This window comes from Rana temporaria, chromosome 4 (assembly GCF_905171775.1).
Source record: "Rana temporaria chromosome 4, aRanTem1.1, whole genome shotgun sequence".
NCBI classification, from domain to species: domain Eukaryota; kingdom Metazoa; phylum Chordata; class Amphibia; order Anura; family Ranidae; genus Rana; species Rana temporaria.
In genome coordinates, this window is record NC_053492.1 from 467,423,175 (window position 1) to 467,446,058 (window position 22,884).

Consider the following 22,884-nt stretch of genomic DNA (forward strand, 5'->3'; position numbering starts at 1 on the left):
CCTCTCACACACCCGCGATTGCCACCCGGGGGATGGAGAAAGGTGGCAGGAGGCCTGCCTACTCCTAACTCCTGCAGTCCGGCTCCTCTCTCGAGTACACGCACAAAATACACTTAAAAAATAAAAATAAATAACTGGGCCATCAAGAAGGGGTACTGCAGGCCCCTGGCCTATCAGAATTCAGCAAAGTTCAGCAACCACAAGGGATTATTCAGAGTGATCCCTGGTGCAGTCTAAGATGATGGGGCAGAAGGACTGACATGGTGACAGTGAAGTTTGTGCAGGAGGAGAGGAGTCCTGGGAGTAACAGTCTGCAGGAGGTTGTGCTCTATCTAAGTTGTGCAATAGATATAACAATCCTTACAGTAAAGATGGCAAAATTTGATCTATTTTTGGGCATCCCATACCCTTTCCCCAACCAAGTTAACAAAAACAAAACAAAATTAACCACCTGAGACCCGCGCTATAGACGAAAGACGTCCACAGAGCGGCTCTCAACTGCCGGGTGGACGTCCCTGGACGTCCTTTTATTTGCATTCCCCGCGCGCTGGGGGCACGCCGTGGGGAAAAACTGTGCCCCGCGCATCGCTCAGATGCCGATGCGCATGCCTGGCACCCGCGATGTCCGCCAGGTACCCGCGATCGGCAGTGACAGCAGGGACGTGGAGCTCTGTGTGTGTAAACACAGAGCTCCACGTCCTGTCAGGGAGAGAGGAGACCGATCTGTGTCCCTTGTACATAGGGACACAGCATCGGTCACCTCCCCCAGTCAGTCCCCTCCCCCCACAATAAGAATCACACCCAGGGAATACATTTAACCCCTTCCTCACCCCCTAGTGTTAACCCCTTCCCTGCCAGTCACATTTATACAGTAATCAATGCATTTTTATAGCACTGATCGCTGTATAAATGTGAATGGTCCCAAAATAGTGTCCGATATGTCCGCCGCAATATCGCCGGCCTGACAAAAAAAAATCGCAGATCACCGACATTAATAGTAAAAAAAATCATAAATCTATCCCCTATTTTGTAGGCGCTATAACTTTTGCGCAAACCAATCAATAAACGCTTATTGCAATTTTTTTTTTTAACAAAAATATGTAAAAGAATACGTATCGGCCTAAACTGAGGAAAAAAATATATATATAAAAAAAAAAAAAATGGGATATTATTATAACAAAAATGTGTCTTTTTTTGTTTATAGCGCAAACAATGAAAATCGCAGAGATGATCAAATACCACCAAAAGAAAGCTCTATTTGTGGGAAAAAATGATAATAATATAATTTGGGTACAGTGTAGCATGACCGCGCAATTGTCATTCAAAATGCGCCAGCGCTGAAAGCTGAAAATTGGTCTGGGCAGGAAGGGGGTTTAAGTGCCCGGTAATGAAGTGGTCTACTGGAGAGTGATGTATAGAGGTCTGTCTGGCAGCAGGGTGAACATGGTGGATGAAAGTAACTAGTAGCAACCATCCGCTACAGAAGCAATAAAAGAAATCTGTTCAATAAGCCTGGGAATACATTCCAGTAGCAGGTCTGGATGAAAATTTTAAGGGTCTTCAAGAAAAATTAGTTGACTCAAAATTTTCCAGTAAACGATTTTTTCGAATCCTGTTCAAGAGAAAATCTGGATAGTGCCAGCTTATGTCTTGGTGGTGTAGCACTACCCCCGGAGGAGCTGCTGGTTTGTTTTGTGTGCCACATTTACCCTGTGGCTCTCCGAATTCCTAGGGGTGTTCAGGGCCGCCATTAGGGGGGTACAGGCAGTACACCTGTAAGGGGCCCGGAGGTCCCCAGATGGCAACCCTCCCTTTTTTTTATTTATTTTTATTTTTTAGGGTTCCGGAGGTCCCCAGGGGCCCGGAGATCCCCAGGGGCCCGGATGACAATTTCCCTTTTTTTAATTTATTTTTTATAAAAAAATATATATATATTTTTTTATTTAATTTTTTATTAAAGGGCCACATTTTTTTTTTTTTTTAGGTCCGGAGGTCCCCAGGGGCCCAGAGATCCCCAGGGCCCCGGATGACAATCCCCCTTTTTTTTTATAAAAAAATAATCTTTTTTTTATATATTTTTTTATTTTTTATATATATATATATATATATATATATATATATATATATATATAATTATTATTAAAGTGCCCAGAGGTCCCCAGGGTCCCAGATGGCAACCCCCCTTTTAAAAAAAAAAAAAATATATATTTTTTATACATATTTTTTATTTCTTTTTATTACTGGGCCAAGAGGTCCACAGGGCCCGGATGGCTACCCCTTTTTTTTATATATATTTTTCTTTATTTCTTCTTTTTTTTGTAAAGGGCCCCCCCGCTTCTCAGTTCGTGGCAGCCCCCCCCCCGCTTCTCAATTTCAGGAGGCAGCACCCCCCCCCCGCTTCTCTTCTCCAGGGGGCCCATGCCTGAAGCTGTGTAAGGGGCCCCATAATTTATGATGGCGCCCTGGGTGAATGGTGCATATAGCAGTAGTAAAGGAATGTCCACGACAGGTGTCTTTTGCTGTGCTCTTTATTACCCAGCCGGGTAAAAACAATAAAACTTGTGGTGAAGAAGGTAGAGTTAGAAGGAGAAGAAATATCGCAGATTCAGGCGTAGCAATAGGGAAACAATCCTGCTCCCACGTGTAATGCCGCGTACACACGATCATTTTTCGGGTTGTACAGAAACCACGTTTTTTAAAAATGTCATTTTAAACAATCCTGTGTGGGCTCCAGATAATTTTCCGGGTTCTGAAAAACGGCCCAAATTTTTTTCGAACATGCTCTATTTTTTCACGACGTTTTAAACGTTGTCGTTTTTCGGGTTGTAAAAAATGGTCGTGTGTGCGCTTTAACGACGCGAAAAACCCGCGCATGCTCAGAAGCAAGTTATGAAACGGGAGCGCTCGTTCTGGTAAAACTAGCGTTCGTAATGGAGTAAGCACATTCATCACGCTGTAACAGACAGAAAAGCGCGTATCGTCTTTTACTAACACGGAATCACCTAAAGCAGCCAAAAGGGTGGCGCCATCTGCATGGAACTTCCCCTTTATAGTGCCGTCGTACGTGTTGTACGTCACCGCGCTTTGCTAGAGCATTTTTTTTTTAACGATCGTGTGTAGGCAAGACCGTTTTTAATGATGAAGTTGAAAAAAACTGCGTTTTTTTCTAGAGCCTGAAAAACGTTGTTTTTTACAACCCGAAAAATGATCGTGTGTACGCTGCATAACACTTCTTTCGCTACTCCGCTTGAGTGGAAATAGCGTACCTGGACAGGCCTCTCTCACCTGCCTGGCAGCCAGGGTATCGCTCAAACCTTTAAAGCGGATGTAAACCCCCAAAAAAAATTTTTTTGCTGTCACAATGTATAAGATTTCCTATCATCTGTGCCCAGTCTTGCCACACAGAGTTAATCCAACTCTGAGCAATCCTCTTTTATTGTTCAGTGAAATAAAACAGACTTCCAGATAAAACCTGTTTAATTAAAAAGTCCTTACCGCCCCCTTGCTTCGAGTGACAGGTTATTTACATATCTCTCCTGGATGTTATCATAATATGAGGTGATCCACAGTTCATAGACAAGTGACCAGGATGTGTTATGTGGGGGGAGGGGTGGATTTCTCTCTTTCTCTCTCTCTCCCCACATAACACATCCTGGTCACTTGTCTATGAACTGTGGATCACCTCATATTATGATAAACATTTTTGGGTTTACATCCACTTTAAAGCGGGAGTTCACCCATAAAAAATTTTTTACCCGTAGATTGATGCTCATTTTGTCTAGGGGAATCGGCTAGTTGTTTTAAAATCCGAGCAGTACTTACCGTTTTAAAGAGCGATCTTCTCCGCCGCTTCCGGGTATGGTCTTCGGGACTGGGCGTTCCTTCTTGATTGACAGGCTTCCCACGGTCGCATATATCGTGTCACGAGTAGCCGAAAGAAGCCGAACGTCGGTGCGGCTCTATACAGCGCATGCGCACCGACGTTCGGCTACTTTCGGAAAATCGTGACGCGATGTATGCGACCGTCGGAAGCCTGTCAGAAGACTGTCAATCAAAATAGGAACGCCCATACCCGGAAGCGGCGGAGAAGATCGCTCTCTACAACGGTAAGTACTGCTTCGATTTTAAAACAACTAGCCGATTCCCCTAAACAAAATGAGCCTCAATCTAAGGGTAAAAAGTGGTATTTCCGGGTGAACCTCCACTTTAAGGATAAGTCTCTGCCACAGACCCTCCTGGAATGAACTCAGGGAAAGACCTCTGCCACAGGCCTTCCTGATTGTGATTTGAGAGATGAGCCTCCTTCATAGAATTACGCCTGGATGTCCTTCAAGTTGCTTTCAGGTACCGACTGACAGGTGACCAGCCTCTCAGTGTCCGGATACCTCGATTCCCGATGGTTTGTCGAGACCCTATTGGATCGGCAGCCTCTCATTGGCTCTCCTCAGATGGACTCCCCACCGAACAGCTATCTCGCTTGGGATCTTCAAGATTGGGAACCCAGTTGACCACTGGGCTCCCCGCCACAGCTCAAATGTCCCGGACCAACATGGTCCCAGAACCAGGAACACTGCGTGGCACGCACGCCCCGGCCCGGTAGACCATAACACCGGGGCGTCGCGGGGCAGTCACCCTAAAGGAGGGTGCCGCACACGAAAAAAGACCCAGAACCAATGGCGTCTGTCCCATAAATACCCTCCCCCAGCACGCACAACGAGGCCCAGTCCTCCTGATTGGCTGCTGGGGAAAAGTACCCAAATCTTGACTCTACTGCTGCCACCTACTGCCCTGGGTTGGGAAGAACACCCCAGCAACAACAGAATGAGCCCACAGCACAGCCAAGCTGAGACAGAGACCTAAGTTTGAACACATTGGGCCGGATTCAGATACATTGGCGTATCTGTCCGGCCCGCGTAACGTATCTCCGATCCGTTACGCCGCTCTAACTTTGGGCGCGAGTTCTTTATTCACAAAGAACTTGCGCCCTTAGTTACGGCGGCGTAACGTATGTGTTGCGGCGTAAGGCCGCGTAATTCAAATGGGGATGTAGGGGGCGTGTTTTATTAAAATTGGGCTTGACCCCGCGTTTTTTTACGTTATGTTTGAACGGGGCATTCGCCGTCCGTAAAATATCCCAGTGTGCATTGCTCTAAATGACGTCGCAAGGACGTCATTGGTTTCGACGTGAACGTAAATTACGTCCAGCCGTATTCGCGAACGACTTACGCAAACGACGTAAAATTTCAAAACTCGGCGCGGGAACGACGGCCATACTTCACATTAGCTACCCCTCATATAGCAGGGGTAACTATACGCCGGAAAAAGCCAAACGCAAACGACGTAAAAAAAAAACCCCCAGACGGTCGTTCGTTTCTGAATCGGCGTAACTCCTCATTTGCATATTCGTCGCGTAAAAATACGGAAGCGCCACCTAGCGGCCGGCCTGGAATTGCAGCCTAAGATCCGACGGTGTAAAACACTTACACCTGTCGGATCTTAGGTATATCTATGCATAACCTGATTCTATGAATCAGGCGCATAGATACGACTGTCGGAACTCAGACATACGACGGCGTATCAGGAGATACGCCGTCGTATCTCTTTCTGAATCCGGGCCACTAACTGGATCAGAGTTCAATAACACTCTGATCTCCCTCTAAATTTAAATAGCACCGGTACTTTGAAGTAACCAGGCGCTACACAGGTTATAAAGAAATGTGGAGGTTGTGCCTTTACGTGACAGTAGATCATGATTCATCATTTAAAAATGTTCTGCGTATCATCCCTTCTCACATGCTGATTGGCTGTGGTGTTCTGTTATGTGTGTGGGTCACATGAACAGGAGATAATCTGCCCATGTTTCCTCCCTGCGGCCACGTAAAATGAACCGATAATGACATTTAGCTTCCACCCAATGATCAGATTATGGTAGTGTGACACTAATTGTCCTCAGAGCAACGTCCCCAATTCATCAGCAGCCAACACCCAGCATATCAGGGGTTAATCTGTCTGCATCGGTCTAGACATGAACCAATATTATGTCATGCAACTGCCACAAGTCTGTGGGAAGCAAAGGGGGTTCACGTCCCAGTGGGACCTTTTTACGGAAATGGCGGTATTTTCCATGATTGCTGACCAGTCACTCCTTAGTCTGGAAAATGTCAGTGTTGAAGTGAGGGAATGTAGTCAGACAAGTACACACATGTTTTTTTATATATATATATATATATATATATATATATATATATATATATATATATATATATATATATATATATATATATACTTAAAGGAGTTGTAAAGAAAAAATATTTTTCACCTTAATGCAATCTATGCATTAAGGTGAAATGCTGCCGCCCACCCCGAGCCCCCTTTTATACTTACCTGACCCCTCGAAAGTCCTGCGTTGTCCCGATATCCTCTTCGCCGCTCAGCCTGGCCGCTGATTGGCTCGAGCGGATGGATTGAGAGCAGCGCAGCCATTGGCTGGCGCTGCTGTCAATCACATCCACTGACGCGGCGCGCCGAGGGGCGGGGCCGAGTGATACAGTGAGCGCTGTATCACGGGAGCGCGCCCGCAATTACTGACCACCATGCAAGCTCTCTCACATGACTGTGGTGCATGGGCGTCCGCTCCATAGGGCAACGGGGATCGTTTGCCCCCCCCTGGAATCGCCAGGAAGAGCCAGGAGCAGGGCCGAACTGGCCCTGGGGCCGATTTAAGCAGTGACTGCAGTGCTCCCCTCCCCTCTAGTTGTCCCTTATTTAGAGTGCCTGTCCCTCTTCTGGAATCAAATCCATTTGTCCCTCATTCCAAAAGGTTCCTCTTTTAGACCTGAAATAAATATACTGTTAATATAGTGTAGTGTTTGAGTCAAGGGAAAGGGGTGCTGTGTAATGTAAAGGGGTCCAGTGGTGCAGGGTGCTGTGTAATGTAAAGGGGGACAGTGATGCAGGGTGCTGTGTAATGTAAAGGGGGACAGTGATGCAGGGTGCTGTGTAATGTAAAGGGGTCCAGAGCTGTGAGGTGCTGTGTAATGTAAAGGGGGACAGTGATGCAGGGTGCTGTGTAATGTAAAGGGGGCCAGTGATGCAGGGTGCTGTGTAATGTAAAGGGGTCCAGAGCTGTGAGGTGCTGTGTAATGTAAAGGGGGACAGTGATGCAGGGTGCTGTGTAATGTAAAGGGGTCCAGAGCTGTGAGGTGCTGTGTAATGTAAAGGGGGACAGTGATGCAGGGTGCTGTGTAATGTAAAGGGGGCCAGTGATGCAGGGTGCTGTGTAATGTAAAGGGGTCCAGAGCTGTGAGGTGCTGTGTAATGTAAAGGGGTCCAGAGGTGCAGTTGTGGAGAGGGGTACACAGTAGTGACAAAGAGATATTGAAAGATGCAGGGGGCACAGTGGGGTGTTTTTACATTTTAATGTGGGGGGCGGGTCGCTTTTAAGCCCCGCTAGCGGTCGAAGAAAGGGTAAAAAGCGACTGTGTATCGCCGCTGCGAAGCGCCCCCCCTCTGAAAAAATTTCAGCGGATGCCCATGCTGTGGTGAGTAATTGCGGGGAGGACCAGAGACAGCCGCCGAGGGACCCCAGAAGACGTGGATCAGGGCCACTCTGTGCAAAACGAACTGGAGGAGGAGTCAGTGGCTGGGGAGGGCGGCAGAGGGCGGGGGAGTGCGGGCGGGGTCTGGCTGGAGAGGGCGGACAGAGTTTGTGGATGGAGAGTTCAGGCGGAGTTTGGCTGGAGAGGGGGCGGGCAGAGTCTGTGGAAGGAAAGTGCGGGCGGAGTCTGGCTGGAGAGGGCTGGTACAGTCGGTGGATAGAGTCGGCGGGCACAAAGCGAGTCCTCATCTGCAGTGGAACTTGGTAAGCTGGCAGGGGTGTAGGGCGCAGCCGCATCAGAATTGGCAGAATTGGTGACCGGTGCTGTCACATTCGGTCACCGCCAGCGGCTGAACCTCCATACGCCCATCTTGGGCTGTATGGGCTGGGTGTAACAAGATGTCTGCTGCTGCTAACTGCAGCCGAGTGCAGGGTGTACCAAGATGGGCGTTGCAACATAGTTTTTTTTTTTCTAATCCTGTGTCATTTTTCGCAGCATTTCAGTGCCAGACACCTGTCAGTGCCCACAAGTGCCACCTTTCAGTGCAATCAGTGCCATCTATTAGGGCCCACAAGTGCCACCTATCAGTGCAATCAGTGCCATCTATCAGTGCCCATAAATGCCACCTATCAGGTGGCACTGGTAGATGGCACTGATTGCACTGATAGGTGGCACTTATCAGTGCCACCTATCAGTGAAATCAGTGCCATCTATAAGGGCTCACAAGTGCCACCTATCAGTGCCCACACGTGCCACCTATCAGTGCAATCAGTGCCATCTATCAGTGCCCACAAGTGCCACCTATCAGTGAAATCAGTGCCATCTATCAGGGCTCACAAGTGCCACCTATCAGTGCTATCAGTGCCCACACGTGCCACCTATCAGTGCAATCAGTGCCATCTATCAGTGCCCACAAGTGCCACCTATCAGTGCCAGACACCTGTCAGTGCCACCTATTAGTGCCCATCAGCGCCAGTCACCAGTCAGTGCCCATACATGCGGCCTATCAGTACCAGCCACGTGTCAGTGCCACCTATCAGTCCCCATCTGTCAAACTGTCACATGACATTGAAAAAAAAGTGTCAGTAATCGGTATCGGCGAGTACTTGGAAAAAAGTATCGGTACTTGTACTCGGTCTTAAAAAAGTGGTATCGGGACAACCCTACTTTTGCCTCCAGTCCTTCTCTTAGTCCATCTTGTCCATCTCTCAGGCTCCCTGAGGTTCTATCCCTCAGTGCCTTCAGTTCAACTGTTGTCCCCACGTCCATCTCTTAATTCATCTGGTTAATTTCTCAGTGCCCCTGGTCTATCTCTCGACACTTTAGGACCATCTTTCAATGTCTTTGATTTATTGACAGACATGTCAATTGCGGGACAGTCCCGGGCAATCTGGGACACGTGGGCATCCTAGTGCCAACCTTACTTCACTTGATGATCAAGCGCTTTCAAGATTTACCATTTTCACCTATGCACTTGTGTTGATATTCATTCGACCCATTTTGAAGCCAATTAGAGCCTCTGGCTCTAATCAGGTGCTTCAAAAAAACAAAAACTGACCACTGTAATTCATGCACTGGTGCCCTGAAAGGGACTGGACACGTGATAGATGCATGCTATGTGTAGCGCCTCCTTACTTTCAGTAGTGCAACATATGCATATAGCATTCATGCTATGCATAGCTCCTTGCCACTGCATATAGAAGGTGGCACAGGGCTGTCTTAATGAGTGGGCACAACTGGGCACTGCCCAGGGGCCCCAGCTGCACGGAGGGCCCTGCACTTTCCCCAAAGCAGCTGGTCCTTGAGCCCACGCTGCCCCAAAAATGGGCACCCCACGATAGCACTGAGAGTGATGGATACACAGGGGAGGCAGGCTGGCAGCGGTGCGCCATACTGTGCAGAACAATACCTATTATTTCACAGCCAACAGGGAGGGGCAGGGCCAGAGCGCCAGTGATGCTCTGACCCCCCCCCCCTAATGCAGCTTGAATGCTTGGGACTTGGAGGCTGCTGGGTAGGAGCTGGAGTGGGTGCTGCTGAGTTGGCAGCACTGAGAGCCCACTTGCAGAAGTGGCATTGTGGATGGTGTCATGGTGAGCTCAGCTGTCCAGCACTGTTTGCATCAAAGGGCTTGGAATGCCGGAGGGATGCTCCCTCCTCTGCCCCTCTTTCTGCCTGCATGATTGGTATAGGTGAGTCCAATGCTGGAGGTGGGGACAGCCAATCACAGCGGTCACCATGGGCGTCCACTCCATAGGGCAAGGGGGGTCGTTCCCCCCCCCCTGAAAGTGCCAGAGAGAGCCAGGAGCAGGGCCGAACTGGCCCTGGGGACGATTTAAGCGTGATGCAGAGTGCTGTGTAATGTAAAGGGGTCCAGTGATGCAGTGCTGTGTAATGTAAAGGGGCCCAGAGGTGCAGGGTGCTGTGTAATGTAAAGGCGTCCAGAGGTGCAGGGTACTGTGTAATGTAAAGGGGTCCAGATGTGCAGGGTGCTGTGTAATGTAAAGGGGTACAGAGGTGCAGGGTGCTCTGTTATGTGAAGGGGTCCAGAGGTGCAGGGTGCTGTGTAATGTAAAGGGGTCCAGTGATGCAGAGTGCTGTGTAATGTAAAGGGGCCCAGAGGTGCAGGGTGGTGTGTAATGTAAAGGGGTCCAGAGGTGCAGGGTGCTGTGTAATGTAAAGGGGCCCAGAGGTGCAGGGTGCTGTGTAATGTAAAGGGGTCCAGAGGTGCAGAGTGCTGTGTAATGTAAAGGGGTCCAGAGGTGCAGAGTGCTGTGTAATGTAAAGGGGTCCAGTGATGCAGAGTGCTGTGTAATGTAAAGGGGCAGTGATGCAGGGTGCTGTGTAATGTAAAGGGGTCCAGAGATGCAGAGTGCTGTGTAATGTAAAGGGGTCCAGTGATGCAGGGTACTGTGTAATATAAAGGGGTCCAGAGCTGTGAGGTGCTGTGTAATGTAAAGGGGTCCAGAGGTGCAGTTGTGGAGAGGGGGTACACAGTAGTGACAAAGAGATATTGAAAGATGCAGGGGACACAGTGGGGTGTTTTTACATTTTAACGTGGGGGGGGGGGCGCTTTTAACCCCTGCTAACGGTCGAAGAAAGGGTAAAATGAGACTGTATCGCCGCTGCCGAAGCGCCCCCCTCGCCGCTGCCGAAACGGATGCCCATGGCGGTCACATGATTGATCGGAATGCCCGCCTCTGCCTCCCTCCCTCTTAAAGGGCTGGGAGGTGGGAAGGCAATCTGCCACCTTTCTCCATGCCCCGGGTGGCAATGGCGGGTGTGTGAGGGGGTCCTCCCACACAGCCCGCCCTACCTGCTCCGCTTTGAAGCCCAACGGGGCAGAGGGACTCCCTATAAGGGAGTGAGAGGATCTAGCCCGCTCAACCAGCCCCGTTAGTCCTTCGCCTCTCTTTTTTTAGAGACCGCGTGGTCAAAGTGCGTGTGTAAGTGTGGTGGTTTTTGTGTGAGGGGAGTGGGCGTACTAAGCGCAGGCTTACCTCGCGTAGCACACCCACCGGGAGCCGGGCTGAGACCACCAAACTCAATTCACATGTAGCCGAGACCGGGATCCGAACCCCTAGCTGCAGAGGTGAATGGCTTTTCAGCGCAGTGCCAATCGCGTTGAGCCACCGCCTCCCTAGGTCACACTTAACCCCTTCAGTGCCCCCTACAGGTTAACCCCTTCACTGTCAGTGTAATTTTTACAGTAAACAGTGCATTTTTATATCACCGGTCGCTGTAAAAATGACAATGGTCCCAAAATGGTGTCAAAAGTGTCCGATGTGGCCGCCATAAAGTCGCAGTCACGATAAAAATCGCTGATAGCCGCCATTACTAGTAAAACATTTTTTTATAAAAATGCCATAAATCTATCCCCTATTTTGTAGATGCTATAACTTTTGTGCAAACCAATCAATAAACACTTATTGCGATTTTTTTTAACAAAAATATGTAGAAGAATACGTATCGGCCTAAACTGAGGAAAAAAAATGTTTTATATATTTTTGGGGATATTTCTTATAACAAAAAGTAAAAAATATTTTTTTTGTTTTCAAAATTTTCACTCTATTTTTGTTTATAGCACAAAAATTTAAAAACCACAGAGGTGATCAAATACCACCAAAAGAAAGCTCTATTTGTGGGAAAAAAGGGACATCAATTTTGTTTGGGAGCCACGTCGCACGACCGTGCAGGGCCGATCCTAGGCAGGGTGTATGGGGTGCTCCACACCCAGGCGCTGCAGAGGTGGGGGCACCGAAGCTCCAACGTGCTCCGCTCCCTCCTCCTTGTCTGTTTTCAGAGGCGGAGCGCATGTAGCAGGTGCTGCGGTTCCCCACCCCGCTTGCTCTCTCCCCTGGCAACTGACAAGAGCGCATACTTCCCACTGTCCCCGGAATCCGGGCTGGGTACCACAGCGGAGCCTAGTACCGGAACACGTTTAATTCTGTCCGGTGTACATGGAGCAGTCTCCTGTCTGCCCCACCCCCTCTGCGTGTGTCGGCTCTTTTCCCATAGGCGGTGTGATGAGAGGCTTCTGGGTTGGCCGGAGCTGCTGCCAATCATCCCATGCACTCCCAGAAATGCTCTCCGAGTGCCACCCTCCAAGTAACCAAAGATGCCACGTATGTCCCGCCCCCCTGTAATGTGCTTCTGCTCCCAGCACACCCAAGCTACATGGATCTATTGAACAAGTACTGATCTATGGGGACACCTGCTGTGGGGGGCTCTGATGGGGGACACCTGCAGTGGGGGGCTCTGATGGGGGACACCTGCTGGAGGGGGCTCTGATGGGGCACACCTGCTGGGGGGCTCTGATGGGGGACACCTGCTGGGGGGGACTCTGATGGGGGACACTAATGAAGACTTCTTAGGGGAGCATCTCTGTATTTGAGTCGTAGCCATAGAAACATTTGTAAAGGGGAGGAGTTAGGAAGATGACCACTCCCATGTGGGGGCGTCAGAAATATTTCTGCACCCAGGCTTCTGTGACCCTAGGATCGGCCCTGCGACCGCGCAATTGTCAGTTAAAGCGACGTAGTGTCGAATCGCAAAAAGTGGCCTGGTCTTTGGCCAGCGAAATGGTCCGGGGCTGAAGCGGTTAATATAACTTTTTGAACTGGCTTAAATATTCCAGTGATTGGATTGTTGATTTGATTGGCAGTTCCCTTAAGGTCAAAGTGGCACCCCACTGCGTCCAATCTAAATGGTTGATTAGATTGGAGCTGCTGTGTGCCATAGTGCTGTACATCCCTGTAGTGAACAATGTGGTGCTGTGTTGTACAATGGAAGTCCCATGACCCATGTATGTCCAGCCATTTGCTACTGGAAATGAGTTAAGTGTTGCCAGTGCAGTGTGCATTATATAACGACCATGTTGTGGATTAGAGTTTCTGAAAACTCAATTATCTTGGGATGATCTGCTTCTCATTGTCACTCCCCAACTTCTTTCATACGTTTCCATAAACTTTTCTTGGTGGCATTCTGGCTTCTCCTCCGGAATCTGCAGGATGAGGTTTGAAGATGTCCTCGCAGAAGTTGGTGTTTTTGGAAAATTCCAGTTAGTGTCTCTCCTGATCCTCTGCCTCCCCCGTGTCATTCTTCCTCTCCATTTCCTATTACATATCTTCATCTCAGCTGTGCCACCCCACCACTGTACCATCCCTACCCAGAGGAACCCTGAGAACCTGAGCCAAGAGGACCTACTCGTCATCACCATTCCCCAGGCCCAAGATGGGACCTTCAGCTCCTGTAAGATGTATTCCCATCCACAGTCTCACATGATCCTCAACAGATCCCAGGAGACCATCAATGGATCTGGTGTGCAGAGCTGTGACCAGGGCTGGGAGTATGACCTGTCCACCTTCTCCTCCACCACCGTCACTCAGGTAAAAAAAAAATTTTTGCTCATGTAATGTGCGTTGTATCATTTTCAAATGCCATGTGTTTTATTTTATTCAAAACCAACCACCAAATTCCCTACATGAATCAAAAAGGGCTGGCAACTCGGATGCTCTTGAATAAAAGTCCTTTATTAGTTACATGGGTACAGGCTATACCCTGTAAAGTAACATTTCTGTCTTTGCAGATGACACCAAGCTATGCAGTGGAATAACCAGAGGCGTTGCTAGGGGGGTGCGGAGGGTGCGGTCCGCACCGGGTGTCACCCGCTAGAGGGGTGACACCATCCCGTTTTTTTTGTGTTATTTTTAGCTGACATGCCCAGCCTGCCCTGTGCAATCCCAGCCTGCCCTGTACCACCCCAGCCTGCTCTGTGCCACCCCAGCCTGCCCTGTACCACCCCAGCCTGCCCTGTATCACCCAGCCTGCCCTGTACCACCCCAGCCTGCCCTGTACCACCCCAAACAGCCCTATACCACCCCAGCCTTCCCTGTACCCCCCCAAACAGCCCTGTACCACCCCAGCCTGCCCTGTACCACCCCAGCCTGCCCTGTACCACCCAGCCTGCCCTGTGCCACCACAGCCTGCCCTGTACCACCCCAGCCTGCCCTGTACCACCCCAAACTTTCCCATGCCACCCCAACTTGCCCTGTGCCACCCTAACTTGCCCTGTACCACCCCAATCTGCCCTATGCCACCATAACTTGCCCTATACCACCCCAAACTGCCCAATGCCACCCTAACTTGCCCTGTAGCACCCCAACCTTTCCCATGCCATCCCAACTTGCCCTATGCCACCCTAACTTGCACTATACCACCCCAACCTGCCCTGTACCGTCCTATACCACCCCAACCTGCCCTATGCAACCCTAACTTGCCCTATACCACCCCAAACTACCCTATATCACCCCAACATGCCCTATACCACCTTAACCTGTCCTTTACCACCCCACTACACCAACCTGCCACTATACCACTCTATACTACCCTAACCTGCCACTATACTGCCCTATACTATCATTTACAGGGGCTGGTTTGGGGTGCGCCCCTTGCCCGTGCGCTGCCTGCTTGGTGCTGGGCAGCCTAGACAGAGGGGGGGTGACACCATGTTTTACCGCACCGGGTGACACCAACCCTAGTGACGCCACTGGGAATAACGTCCTCACAGGATGTCTCCAATTTACAAGCCAACCTCAATGCTCTGTCTAATTGGGCAACTATGTGGCAGATGAGGTTTAATGTTGATAAATGTTATGCACTTGGGGGCTAAGAATATGCATCATAGGCAGGGCTGGACTGGGACAAAAATTTGGCCCTGGACTTCATCCAGACTGGCCCACCTTGACATGTCTCTCCTATGGCGGCCGAACAACTCCCGCACCCAGTGCCGGCCCAAGACATTGTGCTGCCTGGGACCAAGAATGAAATGCTGCCCCCCCCCCCCCCCATAAAAAAAATCACGCCAACCAAAAGGCCCCCACATTCATTATTCTATATCATGATAACTAAAGGGGACCCGTCATGGCACTATACATGTATAAAGGAGTAGAAAGAGGACCTGTCATTGCTCTATACATGTATAGGAGTATAAAGAGGACCTGTCATTGCTCTATACATGTATAAAGGAGTATAAAGAGGACCTGTCATGGCACTATACATGTATAAAGGAGTAGAAAGAGGACCTGTCATTGCTCTATACATGTATAGGAGTATAAAGAGGACCTGTCATTGCTCTATACATGTATAGGAGTATAAAGAGGACCTGTCATGGCTCTATACATGTATATAGAGGACCTGTCATTACTCTTTACATGTAAAGGAATATCAAGAGGACCTGTCATGGCTCTATAAATGTATATAGGACTATTAAGAGTACTTGACATGGCTCTATACATGTATAAAGGAGTATAACGAGGGCCTGTCATGGCTCTATAGATGTATAAAGAGAACCTGTCATGGATCTATACATGTATAAAGAAGTATAAAGAGGACCTGTCATGGCTCTATACATGTATATAGAGGACCTGTCGAGACTCTTTACATGTAAAGAAATATAAAGAGGACCTGCCATGGCTCTATAAATGTATATAGGAGTATAAAGAGGACCTGTCATGGCTCTATACATGTATAAAGAAGTATAAAGAGGACCTGTCATGGCTCTATACATGTATATAGAGGACCTGTCGAGACTCTTTACATGTAAAGAAATATAAAGAGGACCTGCCATGGCTCTATAAATGTATATAGGAGTATAAAGAGGACCTGTCATGGCTCTATACATGTATAAAGAGGGCCTGTCATGGCTCTATAGATGTATAAAGAGGGCCTGTCATGGCTCTATACATGCATATAGGCGTAAAAAGGACCTGCCATGGCTCTATACATGTATCCAGGAGTATAAAGGGACCTGTGAATTGCCGGCGGCCACAATGTCTTTTGCGCAAACTAATCAATGTACGCTAATTGTGGTTTTTTTTGGTACCAAAAATATGTAGAAGAATACATATTGGCCTAAACTGAAGAAAATAGTTTATTTTTCTAAATTTTGGGGATATTTATTATAGCAAAAAGTTAAAAAAATATATATATTTATAGTACAAAAAATAAAAACTGCAGAGGTGATCAAATATCACCAAAAGAAAAAAAAGGACATCAATTTTATTTGGGTAGCGGAGCTGGCGGAACGGGCTGGCGGGCATCAGTATGCTGCCCCCCTAAAAGTGCTGCCTGGTACCCGTGATACCACCCGGTCCCATCATAGGGCCGGCCCTGCCCGCACCCCCCCCCCCCCTGGCCACCCAAGCCCCCTCTCCCACTTCACTAGCCACTAGCCGTTCTATTTTATTAGAGTAGAAGGGTTGGCACTGGTACTTTTATATGCAGTACCAGTGGGGAAGCTAGAAATTATTTCACCCAGGGCAAAGAATCAGTTTGGTGCCCCCCCCTTATGGGACAAGTTTAGGCAGAAGTGAGAAACTCCCAGGTCATAGCTGTTGAGTCAGCTGTCTGTCCCCTCCCCCATGCTCCTCTGTAGTCCCCCCTGCTCCTCCCCCCTGCTCCTCTGGTCCTCCCACTGATTCTCTGTTCCCCCAGGTGAGTGCTGCGGGGAGGGAGAGGAGGTGAGCTCTGCGGGGAAGGAGAGACAGAGGAGCGGAGGGGGACGGCGGTCCGCTGTCACTGAAGACGGCCCACTGAGCCATCGGCCCACCGGGAAACTCCCTGTAGTCCCAATGGCCAGTCCATCCCTGATCATAAGGGGGGTACAACTGGGGGGATCCGTTGTGGAGAAGGATCTGGGGGTTTCGGTAGATCATAAGCTCAATAATGACATGCAATGCCAAGCTGCAGGTTAGGATGAAGGAAAAAAGCTGGGACAGCCGCACTCCAAAAAAACTCCTCCTTTAATTAAAAATCACAAAATACATGCCACAGCAAAAAACAGCACAACAAAAGAAAAGCTGACGTTTCGCACTATGCCTTAGTGCTTCTTCATAGACAATGAAGAAGCACTAAGGCATAGTGCGAAACGTCAGCTTTTCTTTTGTTGTGCTGTTTTTTGCTGTGGCATGTATTTTGTGATTTTTAATTAAAGGAGGAGTTTTTTTGGAGTGCGGCTGTCCCAGCTTTTTTCCTTCATCCTAACCTGCATTTTGATTGCACTGCCTGCACCCTTGGCTCGGACCACAGGAATCAGATTACCTGGTTCTCTTTGAGCGGTTACCCACTCTCTCATTTCATTTCGGACTTTGCAATGCCAAGCTGCAGTTTCCAAAGCGAGCAAAATCCTTTCTTGTATAAGAGAGGTATGGACTCCAGAGAGAGAGAGACAGAGATATAATTTTGCCCCCCCTGTACAAATCATTAGTAAGACCTCATCTGGAATATGCAGTTCAGTTTTGGGCCCCAGTTCTCAAAAAGGATATCGGGGAACTGGAGAAAGGGCAGAGAAGGGCAACCAAACTGATAAGAGGCATGGAGGAGCTCAGCTATGAGGAAAGATTAGAAGAACTGAATTTATTCTCTCTTGAGAAGAGGAGAATAAGGGGGGATATGATCCACATGTACAAATACATAAGGGGTCCATATCGTGAACTTGGTGTTGAGTTATTCACTTTACGGTCAACACAGAGGACAAGGGGGCACTTTTTATGTCTAGAGGAAAAGAGATTTCACCTCCAAATAGGGAAAGGTTTCTTCACAGTAAGAGCTGTGAAAATGTGGAACAGACTCCCTCCAGATGTGGTTCTGGCCAGATCAGTAGATTGCTTTAAGAAAGGTCTGGATACTTTCCTAAATGTACATAATATAACTGGGTACTGACGTGTATAGGTAAAGTTGATCCAGGGAAAATCCGATTGCCTCTCGGGAGATCAGGAAGGAATTTTTTCCCCTGCTGTAGCAAATTGGATCATGCTCTGCTGTTTTTTTTGCCTTCCTCTGGATCAACTGTGGGTATAGAATTGAGTATATACCGTATTTATCGGCGTATATCGCGCACTTTTTTGCCCTGAAAACCAGGGCAAAATCGTGGGTGCGCGATATACGCCCATACCCGCTTCCCGCGCTGAGTTTTGAATACTGCGCCGGCATATACCGAGCGCAGTACACTCGGGCAGGCTCGGCTTCTTCCGCGGTCACGTCCTGGACGTACAGGACGTGAGCGCGACAGTTGCCGAGCCTGCCCGAGTGTACTGCGCTCGGCATATGCTGGCGCAGTATTCAAAACTCGGCGCGGGAAACAAGCGGGGAGGACGCGAGGACGCCGGACCCGCCAAAGAGGACACCGGACCCGCCGAAGAGGACACCCGACGCCGCAGAAGGACACCTGACGACGCAGAAGGACGCCGGACCCGCCGAAGAGGACACCCGAAGCCGCAGAAGGACGCCAGACCCGACGAGGCCGCCGATGGACGCCGCGCAAGACACCAAAACTGTAAGTACAAAAATAACTTTTTTTCCACAGGTTTGGGGGTCACTTTGGGGGTGCGCGGTATACGCGGGAGCGCGTTATACCGCTATAAATACGGTAGGTTTGTATGATATTTTATTTTATTTTTTTATTTATTTTTATGGTTGAACTAGATGGACTTGTGTCTTTTTTCAACCTAAATAACTATGTTAACTGACGCGTTTCAGCTAAGAAGCCTTCATCAAACTTTGATGAAGGCTTCTTAGCCAAAACGCGTCAGCGTATAGCCTGTACCCATGTAAACAATAAAGCACTTTTACTCAAGAGCATCCGAGTTGCCAGCCCTTATTGATTTAGGAAATTGTATTTGTGGAGCCTGAACGTCCTAGCTGGAGCACCGGATCACAGTTCGTGGACTTCTATATTGGCAGTGGAGCTGGAGTAACATTTTGTTTTACCAAATTCCCTACACCTTGCACTTGTCAGAGGAGGCTCGACCATGCTCTCTGCAGGCCACCAGTCATTTTGCTTCCCGAGCAACGCAAATGGGAATCCTGCAGATGTCTGGTAGGGAAGGGATCTAAATATAATATATTTCTAATCTGAATGACAAAATGAATTGTCTGCTTTTCAAATCCTGTTAGAACATTCCCAAACTGCGTAATGTTTTTCTTTTCAAGTTAAAGCGGATGTGCCATGGGAAAAAAATATTAAAAGCCAGCAGCTACAAATACTGCAGCTGCTGACTTTTAATATTAGGACACTTACCTGTCCTGGAGTCCAGCGCTGATCGCAGCAGAGGACGAGCGATCGCTCGTCTCTCTGCTGCTCCCCCCGCCATTCACGCTGAGGGAACTAGGAAGTGAAGCGCTGCGGCTTCACTGCCCGGTTCCCTACGGCGCATGCGCGAGTCGCGCTGCGCCCGCCGATTGGCTCACACGCTGTGTGCTGGGAGCCGAGTGTTCCCAGCACACAACGGGTGACAGACGGGAAGTCAGAAAAAACCCGTCTTTTGCCCGTAGCGTGTGGCCGGAAGTGGGTGCAAATACCTGTCTTTAGACAGGTATCTGCACCCCCCTCCCCCCTGAAAGGTGTCAAATGTGACACCGGAGGGGGGGAGGGTTCCGATCAGCGGGACTCCACTTTAGGGTGGAGAACCGCTTTAATCTCAAAAACAGTAAATGACAATGTTTGAATCATGTCCATAAAGAATTAATTTTCCAAATATATTATCTGATTGAAGCATGTGTGAATACTTTCATCCATATCTTGTTTCTCGGAAAGGATCTGTGATTTTTATCAATTTGCAGTATGTACAGCCCTTCAGGGAGAGAAAAATGAGTTGTGGGGTACCAGTCGCTAGAGAAGAGGCCAAGCATAACATACCTTCATTACCAGAGACTCTTGGTTGGCTGCTTAAGCACTTAACACAAGTACGACAATGTAGCCTCCTTAGGACAGCTTCCCTGCTCGTTAGACTTTTGCAATGTATCTTTTCTAACTTCTCTTCTGTCCTCTGTTGTAAGCCCCATTCTTTGATAAAGGAAGAGGTACTCACTGGTTCATATATAATATTTGTATTGGCCACATCCCTCAATCATAGAACAAAAAGAGAGTATCTCCCCCTAGGTGGGATTTTAACTGCTTGCCGACCTGCCGCCGTCATTCTACGGCGGCAGGTTGGCCCGTAGCTCTACGTCGGCTCTCTCGCCGCCGGGCACACGCGAACGCTCGTTACAGAGCGGGGCCCGGGAGCTGTGTGTGTAAACACACAGCTCCCGGTCCTGTCAGGGGGGGGAAATGCTAATCCTCTGTTCATACAATGTATAAACAGAAGATCAGTGATTTCCCCTAGTGAGGCCACCCCCCCCTTCAGTTAGAACACACCCAGGGACATACTAAACCCCTTTCCTGCCCTCTAGTGTTAACCCCTTCACTGCCAGTGACATTTTTATAGTAATCCAATGCATTTTTATAGCACTGATCGTTATAAAAATGCCAATGGTCCCAAAAATGTGTCAAGTGTCCGAAGTGTCCGCCATAATGTCGCAGTACCGAAAAAAATCGCTGATCGCCGCCATTACTAGTAAAAAAAAAAAATATTAATAAAAATGCCATAAAAATACCCCCTATTTTGTAAACGCTATAACTTTTGCGCAAACCAATCAATAAACGCTTATTGCGATTTTTTTTTAAGAAAAATATGTAGAAGAATACGTATCGACCTAAACTGAGGAAAAAAAAACGTTTTTTTATATATTTTTGGGGGATATTTATTATGTGTAAAGTGAAATTCCGCGCCTAACTATAGATAAAAAATATATATAAATATTTATAAGTGTATACTCATATAAGTGTATATAATTAAATTAAAAGCTGCTCCTCAATAACACAAGTAATATGTGGACATGATAGAATATAAATAGAGGGCGCTAGGCCCATACAAAATAAGTATAGTACCGTGAAAAAGTATCTGTTTAGCAATGAAATTGCAACATAGATAACACAAATAGTATATAAATAAGTCCCAACAGTTGCAGTCGGAGCTGCACTTTAAACCACACACAGTGAATTCAAATATGATCAAAGAATAAAATAAAACAGTGAACAAAGTCCAATTGTATTGATACAATAGTTCTGTGAAAGAAGTAATGCCACCACCGCTTCTGTATACTTTTCAATTCCACCCAAGGTGCTTTAGACAAAGTTTGCTCTTACCAGAGCTCGTTGACCCCTTTAATGAAAAAGATGGTCAACTAAGCTTATGCAGGATTGTGCCTGCAACACATGGAGATACGGACAGACCCCTTTGCAGATTCAGGAACCTCACGCACGGGATTGTATGCAAAAGAAGAAAGGCCAGGAAGCCAAATAGCGTGATACCGTTTAATTTAAAATTTTAAAAATATACATAAAAAACAGCCAAATGGCTCCTTACATTGGGGGGTGCCCACCCGGCACTGAGGCTGCGGACCTGTCACCGCTCAAAGCGGTTCCTATAGTGGGATACGCTGGGGAATGAAAGCCGCCGCTCACATAGGTACCAAACGATCTCTCCGACAGTCCAAAGCACGGGTGGTACGTCACGTGACCAAGCTGCCTCCGACGTACGTTTCGTTATGTTAACGTCATCAGGGGGGCGTGCTTAGTCACAAAGCATGATGGTAAATGTAGTCAAGAAAACGCAATGATTGGTGGAATAAAACTAATTGCAGATACAGCCTCGGTGCCGTGTGTCATCCATAAAATACAACACCGTAGGTAAATTACATTACATTGAATTATTCATATTGAACAAGAAGTTAGAGAGATGCACAAAAGTTTAGGATTGCCAAACAACATTAATTCAAGAGTTTTACACTGTTGAAATACACATTAGATAAAATACAGATCTCGCATCCCTCCGGACGTGCAGATTCAATAATCAGTGCCAAAAAACAATATACTTTAACTCCACAAAAATAAGATCATGGTCACTAAAGGTGATTTTTAAACTAAAAATAAATATATATAAATATAAAAAATATAAAAAAAAATTATATATATATAAAAAGAAATATATGAAAAAAATATATATAAAAAAACCCCGGACTCAAACAGGGTAAGAAGAATTATCTCACAATAGATAGTGATGTGTCACAAAATGTCACTAGATCCCTCCGGACATATAATGTGAGTGAATAGAGACTATAAAAATATTCAAGATGGTTGGGTCTTATCTATAATTAGGGTATAGAATACCTAGATATAATGATGATCTCTAAAAAGAGTGAATCTCACTATCGGGTAACCCCAGCCGAATTCCAACGTGCAAAAATGATATAAATAAAACCATTAATAAATATCTAACAATCCTAAATTGTCACTAGCGACTATAGATTATTAAATAAAAAATAAATATAATTAGAAAAAATAAATATAATTAGAAAAAATTTGTGCATAAATAACCCAAAAAGGTCACCAATTTCTTCATCGACAGGTAGAAGCTGTGTTCAAACGACATTGGCATATTTTGAGGAAAGACAAAGACCTGATCACATCCATCCCAAAGGTGCCAAAGTTCATCTATAAGAGGGCTCCAGGCCTCAGGAACAAAATTGCTCCCAATGTTCCTGATCCACCAAAGAAATTGGTGACCTTTTTGGATGGATCTGGTTTTCACCATTGCACCAGGTGCAAAGCGTGTAGAACTACACGGAATCCTGGCGATAAAAAGAAAAAAATCGAGTTCAGTTCTAAGGTAACAGGTGAATCTTTTAAGATCAAACCCCTAATCACATGTGGATCTGATCATGTTACATATGTGCTCGAATGCCCGTGTCATTTACAGTACGTTGGCCGGACCACTCGCCAACTTAAGACCCGCATTAACGAACACTTAACAAATATTAGAAAAAGTTTCCCTAACCATAGTGTCTCAAGACACTTCGCCAATCACCATGGGAGTGACCCTAGTTTATGTAAGTTTTATGGCAT

General features: G+C 47.4%; 1 protein-coding gene across 1 annotated transcript in view; it reads left to right on the forward strand.

Annotated features, from left to right (window-relative positions):
• Window positions 1-13,008: 13,008 nt before the first annotated feature.
• LOC120938059 (solute carrier family 22 member 7-like) overlaps window positions 13,009-22,884 on the forward strand; it is a 36,984-nt gene continuing 27,108 nt past the window's right edge. Inside the window, exon 1 of the mRNA XM_040351733.1 lies at window positions 13,009-13,486. Coding sequence (XP_040207667.1) covers window positions 13,109-13,486 — 378 coding nt within the window. The 5' untranslated portion in view covers window positions 13,009-13,108. The remainder of the gene's footprint in view (window positions 13,487-22,884) is intronic.